This window comes from Lycorma delicatula, chromosome 6 (assembly GCF_047948215.1).
Source record: "Lycorma delicatula isolate Av1 chromosome 6, ASM4794821v1, whole genome shotgun sequence".
Classification (NCBI taxonomy): Eukaryota; Metazoa; Arthropoda; class Insecta; order Hemiptera; family Fulgoridae; genus Lycorma; species Lycorma delicatula.
In genome coordinates, this window is record NC_134460.1 from 36,154,576 (window position 1) to 36,174,828 (window position 20,253).

The window sequence follows — 20,253 nt, forward strand, 5'->3', positions numbered from 1 at the left end:
AATTTAAAAAAAATTATATACTTTAAAGAAAAATGCCTATTATATTATGTAAATGGTTTGAGTAAGTAATATTGTTATAAGAGTAGTAGAATTTTAATATTCTACACTGTTCAAATTTATAATATGAAGTTGAAAATCCGTTTAATTTATAAATTTATTTTGCAGTAGATTTGAAATTTGACTAAAAATTATTTAGACTGATGCGAAGGTCGTGAACGGTTTGATCGAGAAGTTAGGAAATGATGGTGGAGAAAAAATTTGGGTTATTGGGGATGATATTGTCAGCAAGGCCTCTGCGAATAGTGTAGCTTTGTCCACAGAGGATGGAGAAAAAATTCAGGTTATCGAGGATAATACTGTCAGCAAGGCCGGTGTGAACAGTGTAGCTTTTGCCTACAGAGGATGGAGGAAATAGGGCCATAAACGGATGGTAAAGGGTCGAGTATTATTTACCAGAATGTCAGGGAACTTTGCACTAAAGCTGACAAATTTTATGTGTATTCAGTCGATTACTCTTTTGACATCATCTCTGTAACCAAGTTGATGCTGAACAATATGTCTCTGGTAGTGGAATATTTTCCTAATAGATATAATATTAACAGAACCGACAGGCATTTTGGAACTTCTAAGACTAGAGCTTAGTTGGCAGTTGATGCTCAACTTCAGAGTTATAGACAGTCAGATTTTGAGTTCTTTGATGAATCTCTTCAGGTAGAATTAAGGATGAAAGGTAGGGTGAAGTTCTTAATTGGCAACCGTTACATTTATAAGGCCCTTAATGCCAAGATAGATGTTAATATTTTGAATGTCGGCATAGAGTGCCAACATTAAGTGTAAGAAATCATTGCCACCTACCCCTGAGTCAGAAAACATATAGTTTGTTAGAAGGATTGATATTATTCATGGACTAAGCAGGGACACTGATTTTTTTTTTTTATGTAAACTTTCTTACAAAGGTCAAAGCTCAGCTATATGTAATGAAATTTATTTAAAAACCATTATTATTATAGTTGAAATTAATATAATTTATATTACTTATATTATTGTATGATATACCAGGGATTTGCTGTTCTATTGTATAAAATAAAAATAAATTATTATTACTCTTTGACATAAATAAAACGAATTAAATGTAATCAGAAGAAAGTCAATAAGAAATTAAATACTTAGACAGGAAAAAATAATGTAGCAAAATTGTAGAATTTTATTTTAAGTGATAAAAATTATTTTCTAATTAATAAATGTGTAACATAATGGAGACAGATTTATTGACGAAAAAAGCCTATCAGTATTAATGTATTTAATATATGTTGCATTTAATAATTTAATATTTTGAAAAATAATTGTATCAAATCTTATAGCAATGGAACAAGTATAATTTATAGTCTACAACATTTTCAAGCTAAAAAGGAAACAATATATTTTTGAAATATATTGTTTCCTTTTTAGCTGAAAATATGAGAGTAGAATTTCAAAGCCATTACTTTAGCAAATATTTTGAAGTGCAATATTTGGAATTTTTAAAACTACATAAGAATGATAATTGAAACAACGATAACTGAAAAGATACAAATCAAAATAACAGAAAAGTTTGATAAATTCTATTAAGATGAAGTAGGTCCACGGGTATGTATTACAAGAGGGTTTCATCAACTCAATTGTAGATCAAACCTTCTGGTGATAAAACAATCTCTTTAAAGAGAGAAAAAATTAGATTATTCTGGATTACGAGGAAAGCTGGCTATTTCTAACAGACACCACCGCCACTAGTTTGGCTATTTGTGCAACTCAACAGTAGGGAAGAATCACCACAAACTGCCAGTGCAACATCACAGATGGATCAGTCCAGCAGCAGAAAGGTTGTTTGTTGAAAGGTGTTGTTAAAATTGTTGTTCAGAAGAGACAATATATTAATATAAACTGTAATCTTAACTTGTGGTTAATTATTAAACCGATACAATCACTTCAAAATGTATTACCTACCAGAGTAAAAACTAATTATTTACCAGTTTTTTTTGCCATAATGATGGTGATATGTCAATATACACTGCTACGATCTGTTATAATATTTTAGTTCCGTTCCTATTGAACACTCGATCAGCACAAGTTCATTTGAGCAATATCATCATATTAATTCTTATATAACACACATGTGTACGTACCGTAGATTAAAAGTTACAAATATTCTTTTATAACTTACTTTATTACAGTAATTAAAACATCATGACTGATAAAAAAATGTTAACTGTATTTATAAACAATTTATAAAACTTAAGAATGGATTAAAACTGATAACATTCCATGACTTTCTATATTTCCTATCACTAAGTATTTATATACAAAAAAAAAGTTATTTACATGTACGAAATTTAATCATATTTATAAATTTTGTAAAATTCTCTTTATCATATTTGCTTACATACTTAATGTAATTATTTATATGATTTGTTTTTAACTAATTTTTAAAAATTTATGCAAACATATTTTACATTTATGCATAATGTAAAAATTGTCTCACATTACTCATTTTTTCAAAGGCTAGTTCACTAATAAAATTAAATCTTTTATAAAAGTATGATTAAAGCACCAGGGAAAATGTCATGCCTGGTCAGGATTTGCATCTGGAACCTTCTAAATGGACAGAGATGTACTACTCTCCTGCAGAAGTCAACATTTAGAAGTTTTGTTTTATAACATGTTAATCACAAAAGTTTCACACCAAACTATAGTTTGATATTTCTCCAACACTATTACCTGATTAGGATTATTACACTATTACATATATATATTACACTATTAGACTTGATTAGGATTTATCATATGCCACCGGGTTGGTCTAGTGGTTAACGCGTGTTCCCAAATCAGCTGATTTGGAAGTCGAGAGTTACAGCGTTCAAGTCCTAGTAAAGCCAGTTATTTTTACACGGATTTGAATACTAGATCGTGGATACCGGTGTTCTTTGGTGGTTGGGTTTCAATTAACCACAAATCTCAGGAATTGTTTAACTGAGACTGTACAAGACTACACTTCATTTACACTCATACATATCATCCTCATTCATCCTCTGAAGAATTATCTAAACGGTAGTTACCAGAGGCTAAACAGGAAAGAAAGAAAGGATTTATCATACCTTTGTATAATAAAGATTTAAAAATATCAAGTTTTATTGTTCTAAAATAAACTATTATTTAATAGTTTTTACACAGACAGAAATATTAAAACAATAATAATATAAACATTTTTTCTTACTATTTATGTTATTTGCCTTTAATAAAGTATAGAAACTCACTGTTCATTCATTATTCCTTAAATATCTGTTATTAACTTTTGACAGCTTTGAATATAACATCTCAGTCCTAAATATAGTGCTGATTTTGTAGAAAATTAGTATACCATATGATTTAAACAGTTTAAAATAATTACATATTATTTTACAGATCACCAAGAAAGGATAACATATTGGTAAAACGCATGTATTAGTGACTATATAACTCCAAATAATTTCTACTCACACACAAGCATGAAAACACACACATGTACACACACACACACACTTTCTTTCTCTTTCTCTCTCTCTCTCTCTCTCTCTCTATATATATATATATATATATATATAGAGAGAGAGAGAGAGAGAGAGAGAGAGAGAGAGAGAGAGATATGCTTATCTCCAATGCAGAATGTTAGTGAAGGTTCAGACTTTGAAATCCAATCATACTTGGTGTTTTTCACATGCTAAAAAAATTTGTCTAACATCAAGAAACTGTAATTGAGTATTAGCTGTTTTTTTCTGGTGTAAATAAATATAAATATATGTATAAAGATAAATAAAATACATACAAAATAATAAATTAAATTTTTATTCGTTCATTATTATGAAACTTGACTCCATGACTCCACTTGGTCCATCTTCTTGAGGGACCCACCAAATATATATCTATTGAAACAAGATAATAGGTGAATTATAATTTCCCAAATTAATTTTTCAAGTGTCCCAGATTGGTTTCAAATGTATATTGAAAACATTTTTTTCAGTACCTCAGGGGTTCACTTTATTTTCAATTATATCTCTTCAGTACTGGTTTTTGATTGTACTCTCCATCCAGAAATCACAGAAAATCAGGCCATTACCATCCCAATAAATCATTTGGTAGTCAGGTCTTGATTTTTTTTTTAAACTGGAAAATGGGTATGCTTTGATGCTTGGATTCTGGTGCATACTAATGGATTCAGATCTCATCAAAATTCATTATTCTTTCTAAAATTCATCTTATTTGATCAAATATGATTGTTTGAGTTTCTTAAATGCCAGCAATCTGTTTTCTTCATCGTTGTTTGTAAGCTGTCCTGGAACCCATTTTGCCTAAGAGTTAAGATAGGTCAGACTGTAATGAATACTTAAACTGTAATGATAACTGAAAACTTATTGCAGTTTTCAGTAATTTTTTTTTTCTGAAGACTTTTTTTACTGAAGATTTGTTAATGTGAAATCCCAGAATTGTAGTTGAAATTAACTGCATGTTGGTTGTCATTAACACCTATTTGCCCCTTCACTTTTGAACTGGTCAAGCCACTTGTAAATATTTATATCATCTATACAATTTTATTGCATCTCTTGAACATGAAGGAGTAAGTCTCTGTTGGCATTAGGACCTTTTAAACCAAAAACTTTACTGAATGTTGTTCTTGCCTTCTTTTCAATAATTCTTACTATTAATTGATTGACTGATAAATAATTTTTCATCAATGGTTTTAAGTTAATGGTAGGGAAGCAAGTTTAAGATTTAGAAAGTTTATATTTCTTATATAGATTTGGTGAATTCTAATTGACCATTTTTTATGTAACTGGTGAGTTACTGTGGTGTATCTATGTTAGTGTAGACTAATTCCACCTTTATGTGTCCTGTTTGCCATGCTACATTAATGCACTTATAATGGTTTAGTTAATAAAATCTGGGGACATTTTGTTTTTTGTAGAGCATGTTATGTATATAATGATTTAAATTATCTTAATTTTTAAAGAATTTTTTCATCTTGTATTTTTTTGTTTGCTATTTTTTAGTCTTTAAACTAGTAGCAATTCAGGAGAAGCATCAATAACTTTACTAAATAAACCCCAAGTTGGGCTTTTTATACAACCACTAAAGAAAAAACAGAATTAGTGGATAAATCCATATACTGATCTATGGCTAACAAATCACACAAGTACAGAGACTTAAATAACAAAAGTAGGCTTAACAAACTTACCATTTATTCACAGGGTTTAAAGTTAAAACCAACAGAATACATCAGGAATAGAGATCAAGTTAAGGAAAAAATGGGTATTGATAAAGAAATCATCTATCTATGAGGGATTGCAAAATAAGTAAAGCGACCTTACCAAGTTCCCTTTCTGGCAGTGTACACATTTACTTGCCTACAATCCCTCAGGTAATTAGGGTATCTATAAACAGGATTTCAAAATTATAATATAACTTAACAACAGTTGAGACCACCAAATTGACAGGACATTTACGTTGACATAATTTTAAAACATATGACAACCAACTGTTATGTTTTATGTAAAGTTTTAATTAATGTTATAAATAAAACGAATAAAAGGTTCCTGAAGATGGAATTTAATTCTGAAAGCGCTTGAACGCGTTTTTTGAAGCGGGTTTTTGTATATTAACTATGATGTTACATTAGCAGATATAACAGAATAAGCTATATAAACAGATATAGCTATAATACAATTTTTTCATTTCCAAAACTTTTTTTGAGAGCAACTTCAACTTCTTTAAGGATAATTTTAAAGCTTGAGGATGTATCAAGCCAAATTAAAAATAATTCAGTCATTTTCATAACAGAGGATAGATCATGCACGTAAGATATATTTTATAATGTTGGGTTATTCTACATGATCATTTGATAAAGGTATGTTGAACAGTCCATTAATCATGATTTCTCATCCTGACAGTTTATCCTGAAATTAGGCGATTAGAGTGTTTTTAAATACTTTTTGTATGGCTTTTTGTGATGGTAAGGTGAAGAAAACAACTTTTAACTTTGTTCAGTTCATGTTCAGCTGTGAAGTTTAGTTTTTTATATATTTTGTTTATATATTAAATAATTGCTTACATTATTTTCTGTTGGCTTGTTGTATGATGTCATCAACATACAGCTGTACCAATATATTATTTTGAAGACGTGTCCATATGGCATTTTATCAAATGTCATATGCCATAATGCCATATGTAATTATATCAAATAACATAAGAGTCCAAGAATTATTTTGAGATAATTTTTTTTTACCTCAGAACTCTAAAAACAGTTACACTGGCAATAGAAATAACTTTTTCTTTCTCTACAAAATTTATAAAATAATAGATTGCATAACATAACATTAATAATGATAAATTAATTAATCTGTACCATAGGTTATTTCAACATTATCATTTTATCAAAAGTAGTTTAATATTATTTTTTTTATATATCTAGAAATTTGTGTTCTTGATTTTTAAATGGTCATTTATGTTATAAATGATTTATATTTATAATTTATATTATAGAAAAGATTAAAAAAAAGTGTATTACTTTAAAGAATTATCACTTCTTCACTTCTTGTCATGTATTATAAGACATTTTAGAAAATAAGTAATTAAAAAAATGTAAACAATAATATTAAGATGTAAGATTTAATTAAATTAAAAGTACATGAAATACTCATTAATCTATTAGGTATGCATATTTTTTTGGCTTTATTTCAGATAAATAAATTTTTCTCAGAGAAACTGTCTAATTATTTTGGTAAAGCATTCTTTTTTAAAGTTAATTATAGAAATTAAATATGTGTTTCTTTATATTAATCATGATGCTTTAAATAACATTTTAATTGATTTTATTATTCAAAATTGTTTTGTTAGTGTAAATGACATTACACAGTGTACAAGACAATTAAGAAATACTATAAACAGGAAGTGCATGCAGATTAGCGAAAGAAGAATGGATTAAAGAAAAATGTTCAGAAGAGGAAAGAGAAATGATCACTGGTAAAATAAATGAGGCATACAATAAAGTTAAGGAGAATTTTGTGGTACATAAGTTAAAATCTAATGTGTTAAATAAAGATGGCACACCATTTATAACTGAAAGAAAAGAACTTGATAGATGAATAAAATATATTGAAGAGTTATATGGAGGAAATGAAAATAAAAAAGATTAGTATTACTAAGGAAAAGTGAACCAAATACAATAATTTTTTTTACAATACAATATTTTTTTTTATCCTCTCAAAAAATCTTTTCAGCCACAAACATATTATTTACACATTGTTAAACAATAGTTTGATTTTTAAAAACAGAAGTTAATAATTAGAACATTAGTAGATTTTTAAAATATGGAAACTCAGGTATTTGATTACTATTATAACTAGTATTTGTTACATATGATTGATAATAAGCTAAATTGATTTAAAAATAGAAAAAGAAAGTTTGAAGATTATGATCAGCATATTCACTTTTTATGATTATGATGTAGCAATTGAAATATTACAAATTTTTTGAGATGTATAATTTTTAAGTGTAATAGACATTCAAAGTTAGAGTTTTCTGAATTAAAGGTAAAAGATGGCTTTGTGAACTAGTACTGTTTGGTCAAAGATAAACCAAACCGGACGCAAGAGAGGAGAAACAAAAAAGCATTAGTGCATTCAATGTAGCAACAAGCAATAACATTTTGAATGTCAAAAAGCAAGCTGTAACTCGCATTGAATATGCTGCTGGCAAAGGATGCCAGAATATTCATCATCATGCAATATTACACAGGGCAGATCAATCAAAAGAGTGCAAGAAAAATTAATTGCAGAATTTAGTAGTGAACCACTTCCCAAGTTATCCATACATAAGCTCATAAAGAAGTTTGAGCAAACTGGATCTGTGCTTGATAAGAAGCATCAATACCATCTGTAAAGAGGGCTGAGGTGTAGAAGGGCGATATTCACCAATAAACAACATGCCAGTACCTCCTAAAGGAGCTAAGCCTGAAGTTGTACAAGATCATCGCTTTACAAGAGTTAAAGCTTATAAACCATGATAAACATGGTATATGGTATTGCACATGGATACTGTAGAAAATTGAAAGTGGTTTACTCATCCAAACTGCTTCTTCATGACAGATAAGGCATGGTTCCACCTCAGTGGTTACGGTAATTTGTAATATTGGTCTGTCAAAAACCCATGAAAAATATTTGAGCTACCGCTTCATGATGTAAAGAGAGCAACTGATGCCAGACAAATGATGTTTTGCAAATTACAAGCAGGACAGCATGGCAGTCCTTGAAAGCAGTGCACTCAGTTTTCATACCTAACAGGACTGTCTCGAAGGATCTATAGCCTCCACCACGGTTGCCTGATCTATCCAGAGGTAATTTTTATTTATGTAGCTAGCTGAAGGGCAAGATTTACAAGTATAATCCACAAACTCTTGATGTACTGCAACAGAATATATGGAACACCATCACCAACATCCAACAAGATAGTTATAGCAAGTCACATTGAATGCAATTCATCAGTTCTAACTGAGCCTGGACCATGGCTATCAACATTTCCTGCAGTACCTATCAAGACAAAAGGAACAAGGGACAAAAGGAATAAGTAGGTTTTTGTTTTTCATTTTCACTTGTATAATATCACCTTATGTGATATTAAAACACACAGATCATGTGTTCTTCACTTGCTTTGGGTTCAGTTTATCTTGGGCCATCCATGCATCTATATACTGAAGAAATTTCACCAATTATCACAGTATGTTAATAAAATTAAATTAAAAAATGTAGAATTGCTTTAAAAAAATAAAATGTGCTTACAAAAAAACAAAAAAAAAATAGTTATCAGAAAACAGAAATAAAATTTATCTTGTAAGAAAATTAAATTGCAATTCATTTAACATCCCATTTGAGTTATAAATACTTACTTTTATTTAAGTATGCATTTTTTCATTTTGAAGACGATTTTAAATTAATATTTCTGTATAACATTATTTTAAAAATAAACAGAACAATTTCTACTCATGTTAAAATATTTTCTACTGGGCATTTATGCAGCTTCTGGCATTGACTAGCTTTGTTGTTATTAAATTTGTTGTTCAATTTGTCCTGTAACTATTTACAACAGTTCCAAGTAATTGTTGCCAATCCCAAAAAATACTGTCCTATAACACTTTTGTTTCCCATCCTATCTGTTTTCATGGGATTGTTGTCAAATGTATTATTACAGTTTAGTTTGCTGTAAGATTATAGGAGAAACACAATTCCTTTGACTGATATTCATCTTTGTACAAATCCTCAATAGACACTTACTTTGTCAAATTAGTTTACTGTTGACTAAGAAAATAATACTAATACTAAAACAATAATAAAAGTATAAGATATTCTATTATCTAATATCATAGTTCATCATCAAACCTAATGCGACAAATTAATTAAAGTTTAAAAGGAAGGTCACTTGGAAACCAATGCTTTATTGATCAATTTTTTGGATGAAGAAAGTTCGATTAAATTCTAATCGAGACACTACAAAAAAAAATTTAAAAGAAGTTTCAAAATGAAGTGAATATTTCAAAATGTGATATATGTATTAGTACTGCATTACACAAAAAAAAAAATTTATAAATAAATTCACCAAAAACACCAACCAACCAAATGGTGAGATTTTTAAAAATTATTACTTTTCCTGTCAAAAGCTTTTCATTTGGATGATACTTACTTTTTTAATAATCAGGGGAAATTTACATTTTCAATGAAATGTTCACACATTTCCACCTCATCCACTAAAAATTTTAAATTACTTGCCACAATCAAAAGTGTAATGTTTTTATAATATAGGTTATAAAATACTTGAAATATATTATTATCATAATAAAATATTTATCTTTAATATATAAAATTAACAATTTTAAAAGAAAACCAAACTTACAAGAAATAAATTTCAATCAAAAAAATTTAATTAAAAAAAAGAGCCACCCTCCAAAGGAAAGTTAGTAGAGATAACGGCTAATTGAATCCTTTTCAAACCCTCCATCTATAATATACATATATATATATATATATATATATATATATATATATACAAAAATATATATAAAAATTTGGGCATCACTGTTGTTAATTACTCAATAATTTTGTATATCACATCTTACACTAAAAACAGTCATATCACAAAAATATTATTATTTTCATCAAATAGATTTACAAAAAGAAAAATTAATTTTTAGTACATTACATAAATAACATTATTTTTCAATTCAATTTGGCAAAATTATTTTGATATTTAATATGTTTATTAACTAAAATATCTCTCATTCAATTAACCTATATAATATACTCACTAGAGTACAGCAACATGAAATAAATGAAAAATATTACTATTATACAAATTAACAATAATCTTTGTAATAATAATAATAATAATTAATCAAAATATTAATTAAAACATACAAACTTCTATTTTAAAAAGAACAACAAAATCTAATCCCATATCATAACTAAAAAATACAAACTAAACAAGAAGCAGACCATTAATAACTTAAAGATTGTCCTAAGGGATGCATTAAATAACAGTACTAATTTCAATAATAGTTTTTGTTGATCACACTTGCCAAAATATGATCAATCAGTTTGGTAATAATTATTGTGATCAGAATCTCCACAAACACAATTTCAAATAATAATAAATAAAATATAAAAATTTGCTTTACTCGCAAAAAACCCCAGAATTTTCAAAACTATAATAACTGTAAAACACAAAAAAATGTATACTTTAAAAGATTTTATGTATTTATCTAAATTTTAAACCGATATTCTCCCTCCCTACCAGCTCTTTTAAGTCAATAACTTAAGATTAATTTATCCATAATTCAACCATAACAACTAAAACATACCGTAACTTGGGAAAACAAATAAAAGTAATATAATTTTTTTTTTCCAGCATCACAAAACAGTTACTTGGCAATGTGGAATGAATTAAAACACACACAAGATAAAAAACAACTCGATTTATATGTTTATTAATTGTTTGGTTATTTATTTATATAAACAACTTGATTTATATGTTTTAGTAAAACATATTAGTAATTTAATGGCTAACAACTTTACTGCTCAGTTGTTCACTGAAACAGAACCTTTCAATTCAAAGTTAAAAATTATTAATAGCATTTTAAATTTTAATCTGCCCTATTATTTAAATTTAATAATCAAAGGCAATGGAGTTTGGTTATTAAATGTAATTTAACAGTGCTGTCTAAGAAATGGATATGACAAACTGTTTAACTGTAACTGGGCTTTTAGCCTAAAGAGAAATACAATTAAAAAACAAAAAACAAAAAGAGCTAACTGTGAGGTCAAAAAAACTGGAACAATTATGATATCAGTCATAAAATGGAATATTACCAGTATTTTATGACTATATTAACAGATAAAAATAAACTATTATTAAAAAAATAAATAAATAAAAACTGTACGTAATTTTCTATATAATTGCCCAAGTTTTTCTTCAAACACCAAAAAAAGACAGCTTTACTATCTAATACCCACAATATAGCAGCTAATGGTGATGGTGATAATAGTAGCTGCAAACAATACTTCAACAGAAAAAGTTATATAAATTTAAGGTCCAATCACAATACTACAAAGTATTAAAAACTTTAAATACTTAGCTTTTTGACTAACTGCTATCATAAAAAAAGTAAAAATACCATAATATTGTTATAAACAGGCAAAAATACCTTCACAAACTACTTAAATATTAATCTATCCAAAAACCAAAGATTGTTTTATAATATCTACAATAAAATATTTTTTTAATCCTAATTACAACAAAAAGTAAATCATTCAAAAAATTTAACTTTGTTAAAAGTATATGATAAAGTACACAGTAAAATATTAAGTATTTATCAACTAATTAGATGACTGCAGTTAATAAAAAATCAGTTTTACATTACAAAAGATATTTTACACTGATCTAGCCCAATAATGTTTACAACATCGTTAATAATATACATATCCTTAGCATAATATTTTAAGAAAGATTTCTCTTTTTTTTGGCAGATTACAAGTAATTATAAGTAATTAACAATATATATTTACACCAAAAACAAGAACAATACAAAGATGTTTTCTTACTGTAATATGGATACATTCTTTTCTTTATTATATTGATATTTATAGTAATTCAAAACTATGTCAAAGCCATCGAATTACAGAAATTAAAGGTAAAAACATTTAGTATTACATAAGTTTCAAAAGTATTATTTGAGACTCTCCGCAAAGAAGTGCAACATTATTTTTAATAAAACTTATAAATATGTTCCTTGCCTGTAGTATTAATGATTTTTTCTACCGTTTTAATCATTCAGTCCAAGATATTGAACTGAATATCTAAAGTTAGAAATACTATGGTAATATCTATCAAATAATATTACACTGTTCTTGTGTGGATATTTTACACCTGTAAAATATCACACTTGTTATTTAGCATTTTTATTTACTAATCTATTCAGCATACTTTAATTATGTCGTAAAAAAACTTGATTATCCATAAATTATTTTAGATTATTCATGAATTGAATGTAAATTACATTACTGCATGTAGTTTTGTCAAACTGAAACTAATTATAAATAAATAAATTTGTTATTTATATTCATCAGAAAATATTTTAATAAAATAAAACATAAAAATTTGTTTGAATTTAGAAAAACATATTCATAATCTCATACAATGAATGAGGGAATACTTTCAAAATATTTTCAACAGATCAGGCATTGCTGACTTTTTTAAATGCGACAAAATTTCATTTCCGATTTCCTGCATACAAGCAAAAAAAAAAACTACCAATAACATGATAGTGTCACAATCACAAAATATACAGGAAAAATTCAAAATATTACATGCAAATCAAAGTAGTATAACATTTTTCTCCTTTATTACAGTATATATTACAAATATAATTTACATATTAATAGAAATGAACATAATGGCAGAGAAATAAGAGAATTTAGAAAGTTTTTACAATTATAAATAAAAGATAATATGAATAATAAACATGCTGGCATGATTATTATAAATTATAACAATTTAATCATGAACGATAATTAAGAAAAAAATATTAATATGAATACTACAAAAATCTCACACACATTACTTGTATAACTTTAAATAAGAAAATTCTTAAGTGCAGAAGTTCAAAAGTGTTTCTACTGTAATTTATCTGGATTTTGTGGTTTTCATTTAGATTCAATATATTTTTTTATAATTTAGATTTATAAAAAACAAAAAATTAACAGAAAATTAATATAATTACCCTTATTATTTTCCTTTAAATACTAATTGAAAAATGAATTTTATTTTTTTCATTATCATTTTCTTTTTTAATATTTGTCAGTATATAAATTTATATGTTTTTCAGTTAAATTTTTTTTAATTAGGGTGGAAATACTCAATTAAATATAGTATATAATAAAGGAAAAAACATGAAATACATAAATACATTTGACTTTTTTTTAATAAAGTGGATTAAGCTGATTTGGTCATATCTGACTAGTCAAATTTAAATATACAAAGTTATTTGCAAAAATATAAAAATGCAATGCCACTTATAAAGAATGTAACATAATGTATTGCTAATAAAAGGATAATTGAAACAAGTTCAAAAATGATTTTTAATAGTACAGTTAATTTTAAGTGATTTTACTATCACACAATTATCAGTTTTTATATAAAATTAAGTAAACTCTCAACAAAGACCTAAGCATAAATATACTTTTTTTTTTACAAATTTACACAAACTTTCTTCAAAAATTTCCTAACTGGTATGTTTTTGTTCTAAAATTTTTAGTCCAGTTTTCACCAACATATCAATTTAATAACTACTGTTCTTTTATTTATTTTTTCTTTAAATAATTTCTGCTTTTATTTAAAAAGTAAAACTCATAAAAGTTGCAATAATCCTGTTATAAAGATACAAATATGGCTTAAGAAAAATAAAACTTAGTGAATAAATAAGGGAAAGAGCAGTTAAAAGAGATCATCAATGAAAGAAGAAGTTCGGGAGTTTGTTGAAAGTAATAAGTAATATGGAAAAGTGAAATTGACATGAATTGTCGTATCGTGTTGTAATGAGGAAGATGTATAGAGGAGTTGGAGATGTATTTGTACTGTGCACAAACAAAGATAAAGGAAGGAAAGCAACAAGGGAAAAGAAGAGGAAGGAGATGAACATGTTCAATGATATTACAAATAAACAAAATTAAGAATGGGAGAAAGATAGAGTATAATACAGAGAAAGGTGGAGAACCATCTGGCTCCTGTCTTTTACAGTAACACGAACAATATTTCAGAAAAATACATTTACAAAACTAAAGTAAAAAATTGTAAAGTAAAAAAGTAAATTTATTATAATAAATAATAATAGAGAAAAGTGTTTCACATACTCATTTCTCAATATTTATAGTTTATTGAGGTTAAGCAAAGTAAAAAATATATTTGATGAGATGTTACTAGAGAATTTTATGCATGATTTTATATGGAGACTGATAATAGTGTTACATATGGAGGAACTTCCATATTAAGATGGAAAATTTCATATAAAACAATATACTTTTATACATACCACAATGCTTACATACAATATAATAAAAATATTAAAACCGTTTAATATGTATAAATACATATATAAAATTATCTTATTTCAAAATATTATAAATCTTTAACCAATAATATTAATATACATACATATAACAATCAGTAAAGGGCAAGACTATGTTAATTATTATTATTGTTTATTATGTAAATAAATTTCATTTATTTACACTACGTTTCAACTAATTAGCTTTATAACAAACAATTAAAAAAATATCAATTTTTGGGAGAATTATTACTTTTGCACAGCAATAGCAAGGCAAGAAAAACTATGCATATAAATAAGAGAAAAAACTTACACGCTACCACTGGTATGGTATTGTACATTATGAGTCACCTTATGGAATCAGTATATAAATTGTTACCTTTTATGGTATACTTGATATTTGAGCATAAAATAAGTAATTATATATATAACAATAATATAACTGAATAATATATAAAAATTTGTCCAATAATCATTATGTAACATATCAAATTCTTTTAATAATTTTTTTGGTGAAATAAAATGGCAGTAATCTATAGAACATGAAAGTCGTGGACGATTAAAACCATAGCGAGCTTCCATAACACCTTCTAAACCGTGTTTCAAAAAGCTTATATGAAATATCCAATGAAACCATGGTGCTGCATCACTTAAATGCAAAAAGGGCCTAGAAAAAATTACCCATGGTGCAATAAACAGCGCTCCAAATACCATGCCATGCTGGAAAATTAAAAACAACATCATTAGGAAAAAATCTATACCTTTAAAAAAAAACTGATGATTTAGCTAAACAATAACTTAAATTTTGTCTGATTAATTCCAAAGCTTCCAAATTATTTCCTTATACTTTATGGAATTCTAAAGTAGTCTAAAAACATAATATAATACAGAATCTTTTCAAAATTAAGTCATTCAGCACTAATTTTATACCGAATATGAATACAATCTGATATAAAATTATTTACTATAATTACATCTACATAATGATTTACATAAGATGACTGAAGATACAACCAACAATGTAGCTGATTACTTCCTGGGTAACTTTTTTATTATCAGAAACAAATAGCTTTCTCATCTGCAGAGGTAATCTAATGTAATTATTTTAATATATTGTAACAAGACCAGTATAATGGACCTGAGTAACAGACTCCTGCCAATTAAGAAGAAAGTAGTAGAAAATGTAATAATCGGAGGAATCCAGAAAGGGGCTAAAGAAGCCTTTTTAGTAAAGCTAACAGATCCGTTAGTCTTTTGTAATACTGCCCACTGACACACAATAAACAGAACTGACACTTCTTCCATGAGAAGAGTTATCGGACCCAGGTTAGGAACATATGGGAATAAAATGGCTCGGTTGATCATCTCACACTTCAAGTTAGGTCCAGTCCGGCAGATAAAGAGGATAGGAGTATAAATACTCTGGGGAAGACCAGTTACAGATCAATTCTGCAGATCAGTCTAAGCGAAACATTATGATGTGATCTACAAGAGATGAGTTCTCTGAGATGTCAGTCAGCAAGAGACTACTCCGTGAGGAGGTCAGTGAAGGAGCAAATTTCTATTTTTGGTTTGAAAAAATTATGGTGACATTAGAAGTAATTCCAGTACATGAAAACAAGAAATGGTTCTGTGAGTTATTGTAAGACTATAATTGAAAGAGATAATGTACTAAATTTCATTCATAAACTGTTAGGGTAGTTTTATTTGTGAACAGCAAAGAACTTTACACAGTGAAAGAACTTTATGCTTGTCTTATCTATTGTAGTACTGCTGTTAATACAAGACTAATGGTTAAAAGTGTTAAGACTAGCAGTCATACTAATGTGTTTTGTCAATGCGTCTGAATTCTGCTTTTCCATTCTCTTATATACCTATGAATGATTCCTGACGATTAATTTAAATTCTGTTTTGTATGTAATCTCTGTTTATTATTATTATCATGGTTGAGATGACCATGATTATTTATTATTGACATTTAATATTATTATTGTTTACTGTTACCATTATTCTAATTATTATTGTGGTTATGATTACTATACTTTTATATTATTTGTTTTATTATTATCGTTTACTATTATTATTACCAGTCACTATTACTATTATTATTAATGGTTTGCCTTGTTTTTGCATGTACATATTACATGATAGTTTAAAACAAATATTAGAAATTATCTATTGTGTGTACCAATACTAATAGTATAACAAACATTAGATAACGATTAATTTGTTTTAGTAAAACATAAATAATAAAGAATTATAAAGTTAAATTAAGAAAAGACTCACCTCTATTCTCATTGATGCACCAACAAAGAGACCAATCCCTTGTGAAACTAATGACACTAAAATATACATTAAAGTAAATAAAATAAATCTTTGTATATCTCTAGGCTGTGATTCATCATGTAAACCAATGAACAATAAGTAATTGTGCAAATTATCTGTAAATAAAACCAATAAAATAAATAAATCAGTGATTTCACCACAACTTCTATGGCATTTATATTCATGTAAAATTAAGGCCATAAGCACTACTCAATTGCAATGTAATTTCAAATATTATATCAGAATGATCAGTATTTTCATAGTAAAATCAGATAATATCACACTATTTCAAGTACAATTCTTTAGTTACAAAGTACAATATTTTAAATATTGATGAATGCTGCAATTCAAGGACTTATTTGCTGATAACAAAGTTAGTAGACCCTAGCCCAATTCTTACCTTATTTCTGCATTTCTGATTCTATCTGAAGTGCAGATCTGTATTTTCTATTAAAAAAAAACTTCTTGTTTTTTCTCTTAAATATACTCAACAACTTCATTTTAGATATATCTTATGTTAACAAATAACGTGACTTCACTGACAGCAGACATATGGAAACTTTTACAACCTCAGGATTAATTCTAAGAAGAGTTCAGCATTTTTTCACTAATGATTTTATACAACTCATCTTCTCATTACTGGAAGATTCCTCATTAATGGGTTACTGATGCTCATATGGTTTACCATATGCCGGTAACCTGTAATGCTGTAATACACCAGCAAATTTATTTATTTAATGTGGTTGTAGCTGGTACATTTTACAAAGGATGATCACAGAGTAAGTTACACCCCCTCTATGAAACAACACATATTTATAACACAATTTTTTTTTATTGAACAAAAGCTACGTATTTTTACCTATTTTTTGACATAATCACCAAGTTTTTCTAAATATTATAGACAACTTGTGACAACGTTTTCAATTCCACTCTCATATAAAAATTTCGTCCAATTTCCTTCAACCATTGAAGGACTGCTTCCTTCGTTTCATCATCATTAGCGAAATGGTCCCCTGCCAGGTCTTGCTTGAGAGGACCAAACAGATAGTAGTCACAGGGTGATAAGTCAGGGCTGTAAGGCGAATGACACCACACTTCCCACTTGAATTTTGCAGTAACTGCTTTGTCACATGAGCTGAATGAGGAGTAGCGTTGTCATGAAGAAAAATGACACCATCACTCAATCTTCCAGGTGTGTAGCCATTAAAGATTTAATGGCTTTACGCAATTTTTTTAAAGTTACAATATAAGATTAGGCATTGATTGTTGTTCCTTGGGATATAGATTCACTGTAAACAACTCCCTCAAAATCAAAAAGACTGTCAGCATAATCTTTCGAAGATGTGGAGATGTTTTCACTTTTTTTGGCTGTGGCGAAGTTTTGTGTCACCATTCATGTTATCCTCGTCTCAGGTGTGTAATGAAGCACCCAGCTCTAATCCCCTGTGGTGATTTGTTACAAAACTGTGGACCAGTCCTGTTATAACACTGGAGAAAAGAAAGAGCAGATGCAAAACGTTGATGTTTGTGGCTGTCTTGTCAACAGATGTGGCACCCATCGTGTATGCATCTTACAGTAACCAAGCTGATCGTCAATAATCGCAATACCATAACTGATGTTAAGTTCACTTGCAATCTCTCTAATTTTAATGCGATGATTACTAGAGATAATTTCATTCACGCGTTCTGTGTTACCCATCTGTTTGCAGTTGAAGGATGCCCAGCACGCAGTTCATCACTCACATTTCTTCTTTCTTTACTGAATACTAGGCCCCATTTTGTGATCATGGGGCACAACATTACATTCTTACCATATACCTTAACAATTTGACGACGAATTTCACAAGTGTAATTTTTTCCCCACAAAAATCAGACTACTGAACACACATTTATGCTGGACGCCAGCATAGACTATAGAGGACTCGCCATATTGACGACACTTCACACATAATGAATGTTGTACAATATTGCTTCTGGGGGAGCATGAAGACAACAACACAATCAGTGCTGCCACCACAAGACATTAAAATATCCCTTTCAGTTACTAGTATCACTAGTAAGATAATACTAGAAAGAAAAAAAAAGAAACCATTAAAAAAATATAAATAATGATTATGGAAATATGAATTATTAATCAATATAGAGAAGTAAGAAATATGAATTAGTGTAATTGTGTTGGAAAAAAATATATTTAACAAAAATCTGCCATGACAACTGAAAAGTAATATGACTTTAGGGAATACCAACAATTAAAATATTCCCTTATAACAATCGTAAGCTCAGAAGGAACTGAAACAAAGAAAAACATGTGTAACTTACATAGAACAATAAATATTTAATATATTACATCCGCCAATCTCTGTGGTGGAGTCGTAGCACCTCTGTAGACACTTCATCTGAAGGTCCCGAATTCAAATCCCAGTCAGACATGGCATTTTTCATATGGTACAAATTTCCATCATATTCCCACATAAAAGCTTCTTTGTAAGCTTCTGTGGTGAATTAACTAATTCATTATCACACTGGTAATATTAAACAAAAATAGATTCACTTTTTTTAACTGCTTGTTAAAAAGAAAGCATTTCTTAAAAAAAATTAAAAAATGTTTACATTAATTTAAAACAAGATACTCGTATAATCATTATTTATTTTTAAAGATTAAAGGACAGTTTTATTTCTCGCCAATTTTAGTCAAGCATAGAATCTTGTTCAGATAAAATTACAGCTCGATCAGAACTGACTATTCAATCAGTTTTGAGGCAATGCAATAAGTGAAGTTTTATGATAAATAGAACAATAAATTCAATTCAGTATCTGTATCTAATGTATTACAGTCAGTTACCTGGAGTTGGTTCTATGTGATTTGAACAAGTATATAACAGTAGGTAATACAAAATAGTATTAGCAGATATTAACAATAATACTACAACATTGAATCAGTGATTAGATTAAGTAATACAGAATAGAAGAACTTTTATCTTTATGGAAATTCTTAGTTCCATAGAATTATTACTGTTCAGTAAAAAGATAAGATCAAATACCTTAAAAATAGTCTTACCTCCTTTAAATTTTATTTAAAAATAGAAAGTGAGACTATAAGAAATTTGAATAAGCTTTTGATTTTATTCAAATATGTTTTGTACATAATTATTAAGACTTCTTAAGAAAACCTAAAAGATAACTAGCAAAGAACATTTTATTAAAGAGAGAAAATTATTATTAAATTTCTATCTTGGTCAATTTTTATTGTAGAAACGTAACAAATTAAATGC

The 20,253-nt window shown here is 27.7% G+C and overlaps 1 protein-coding gene across 1 annotated transcript in view; it reads right to left on the bottom strand.

Moving 5' to 3' along the window:
• Positions 1-2,135, bottom strand: part of LOC142326496 (synaptic vesicle glycoprotein 2C-like) — a 39,346-nt gene extending 37,211 nt beyond the window's left edge. Inside the window, exon 1 of the mRNA XM_075369078.1 lies at positions 2,007-2,135. Coding sequence (XP_075225193.1) covers positions 2,007-2,022 — 16 coding nt within the window. The 5' untranslated portion in view covers positions 2,023-2,135. The remainder of the gene's footprint in view (positions 1-2,006) is intronic.
• Positions 2,136-20,253: the final 18,118 nt, after the last annotated feature.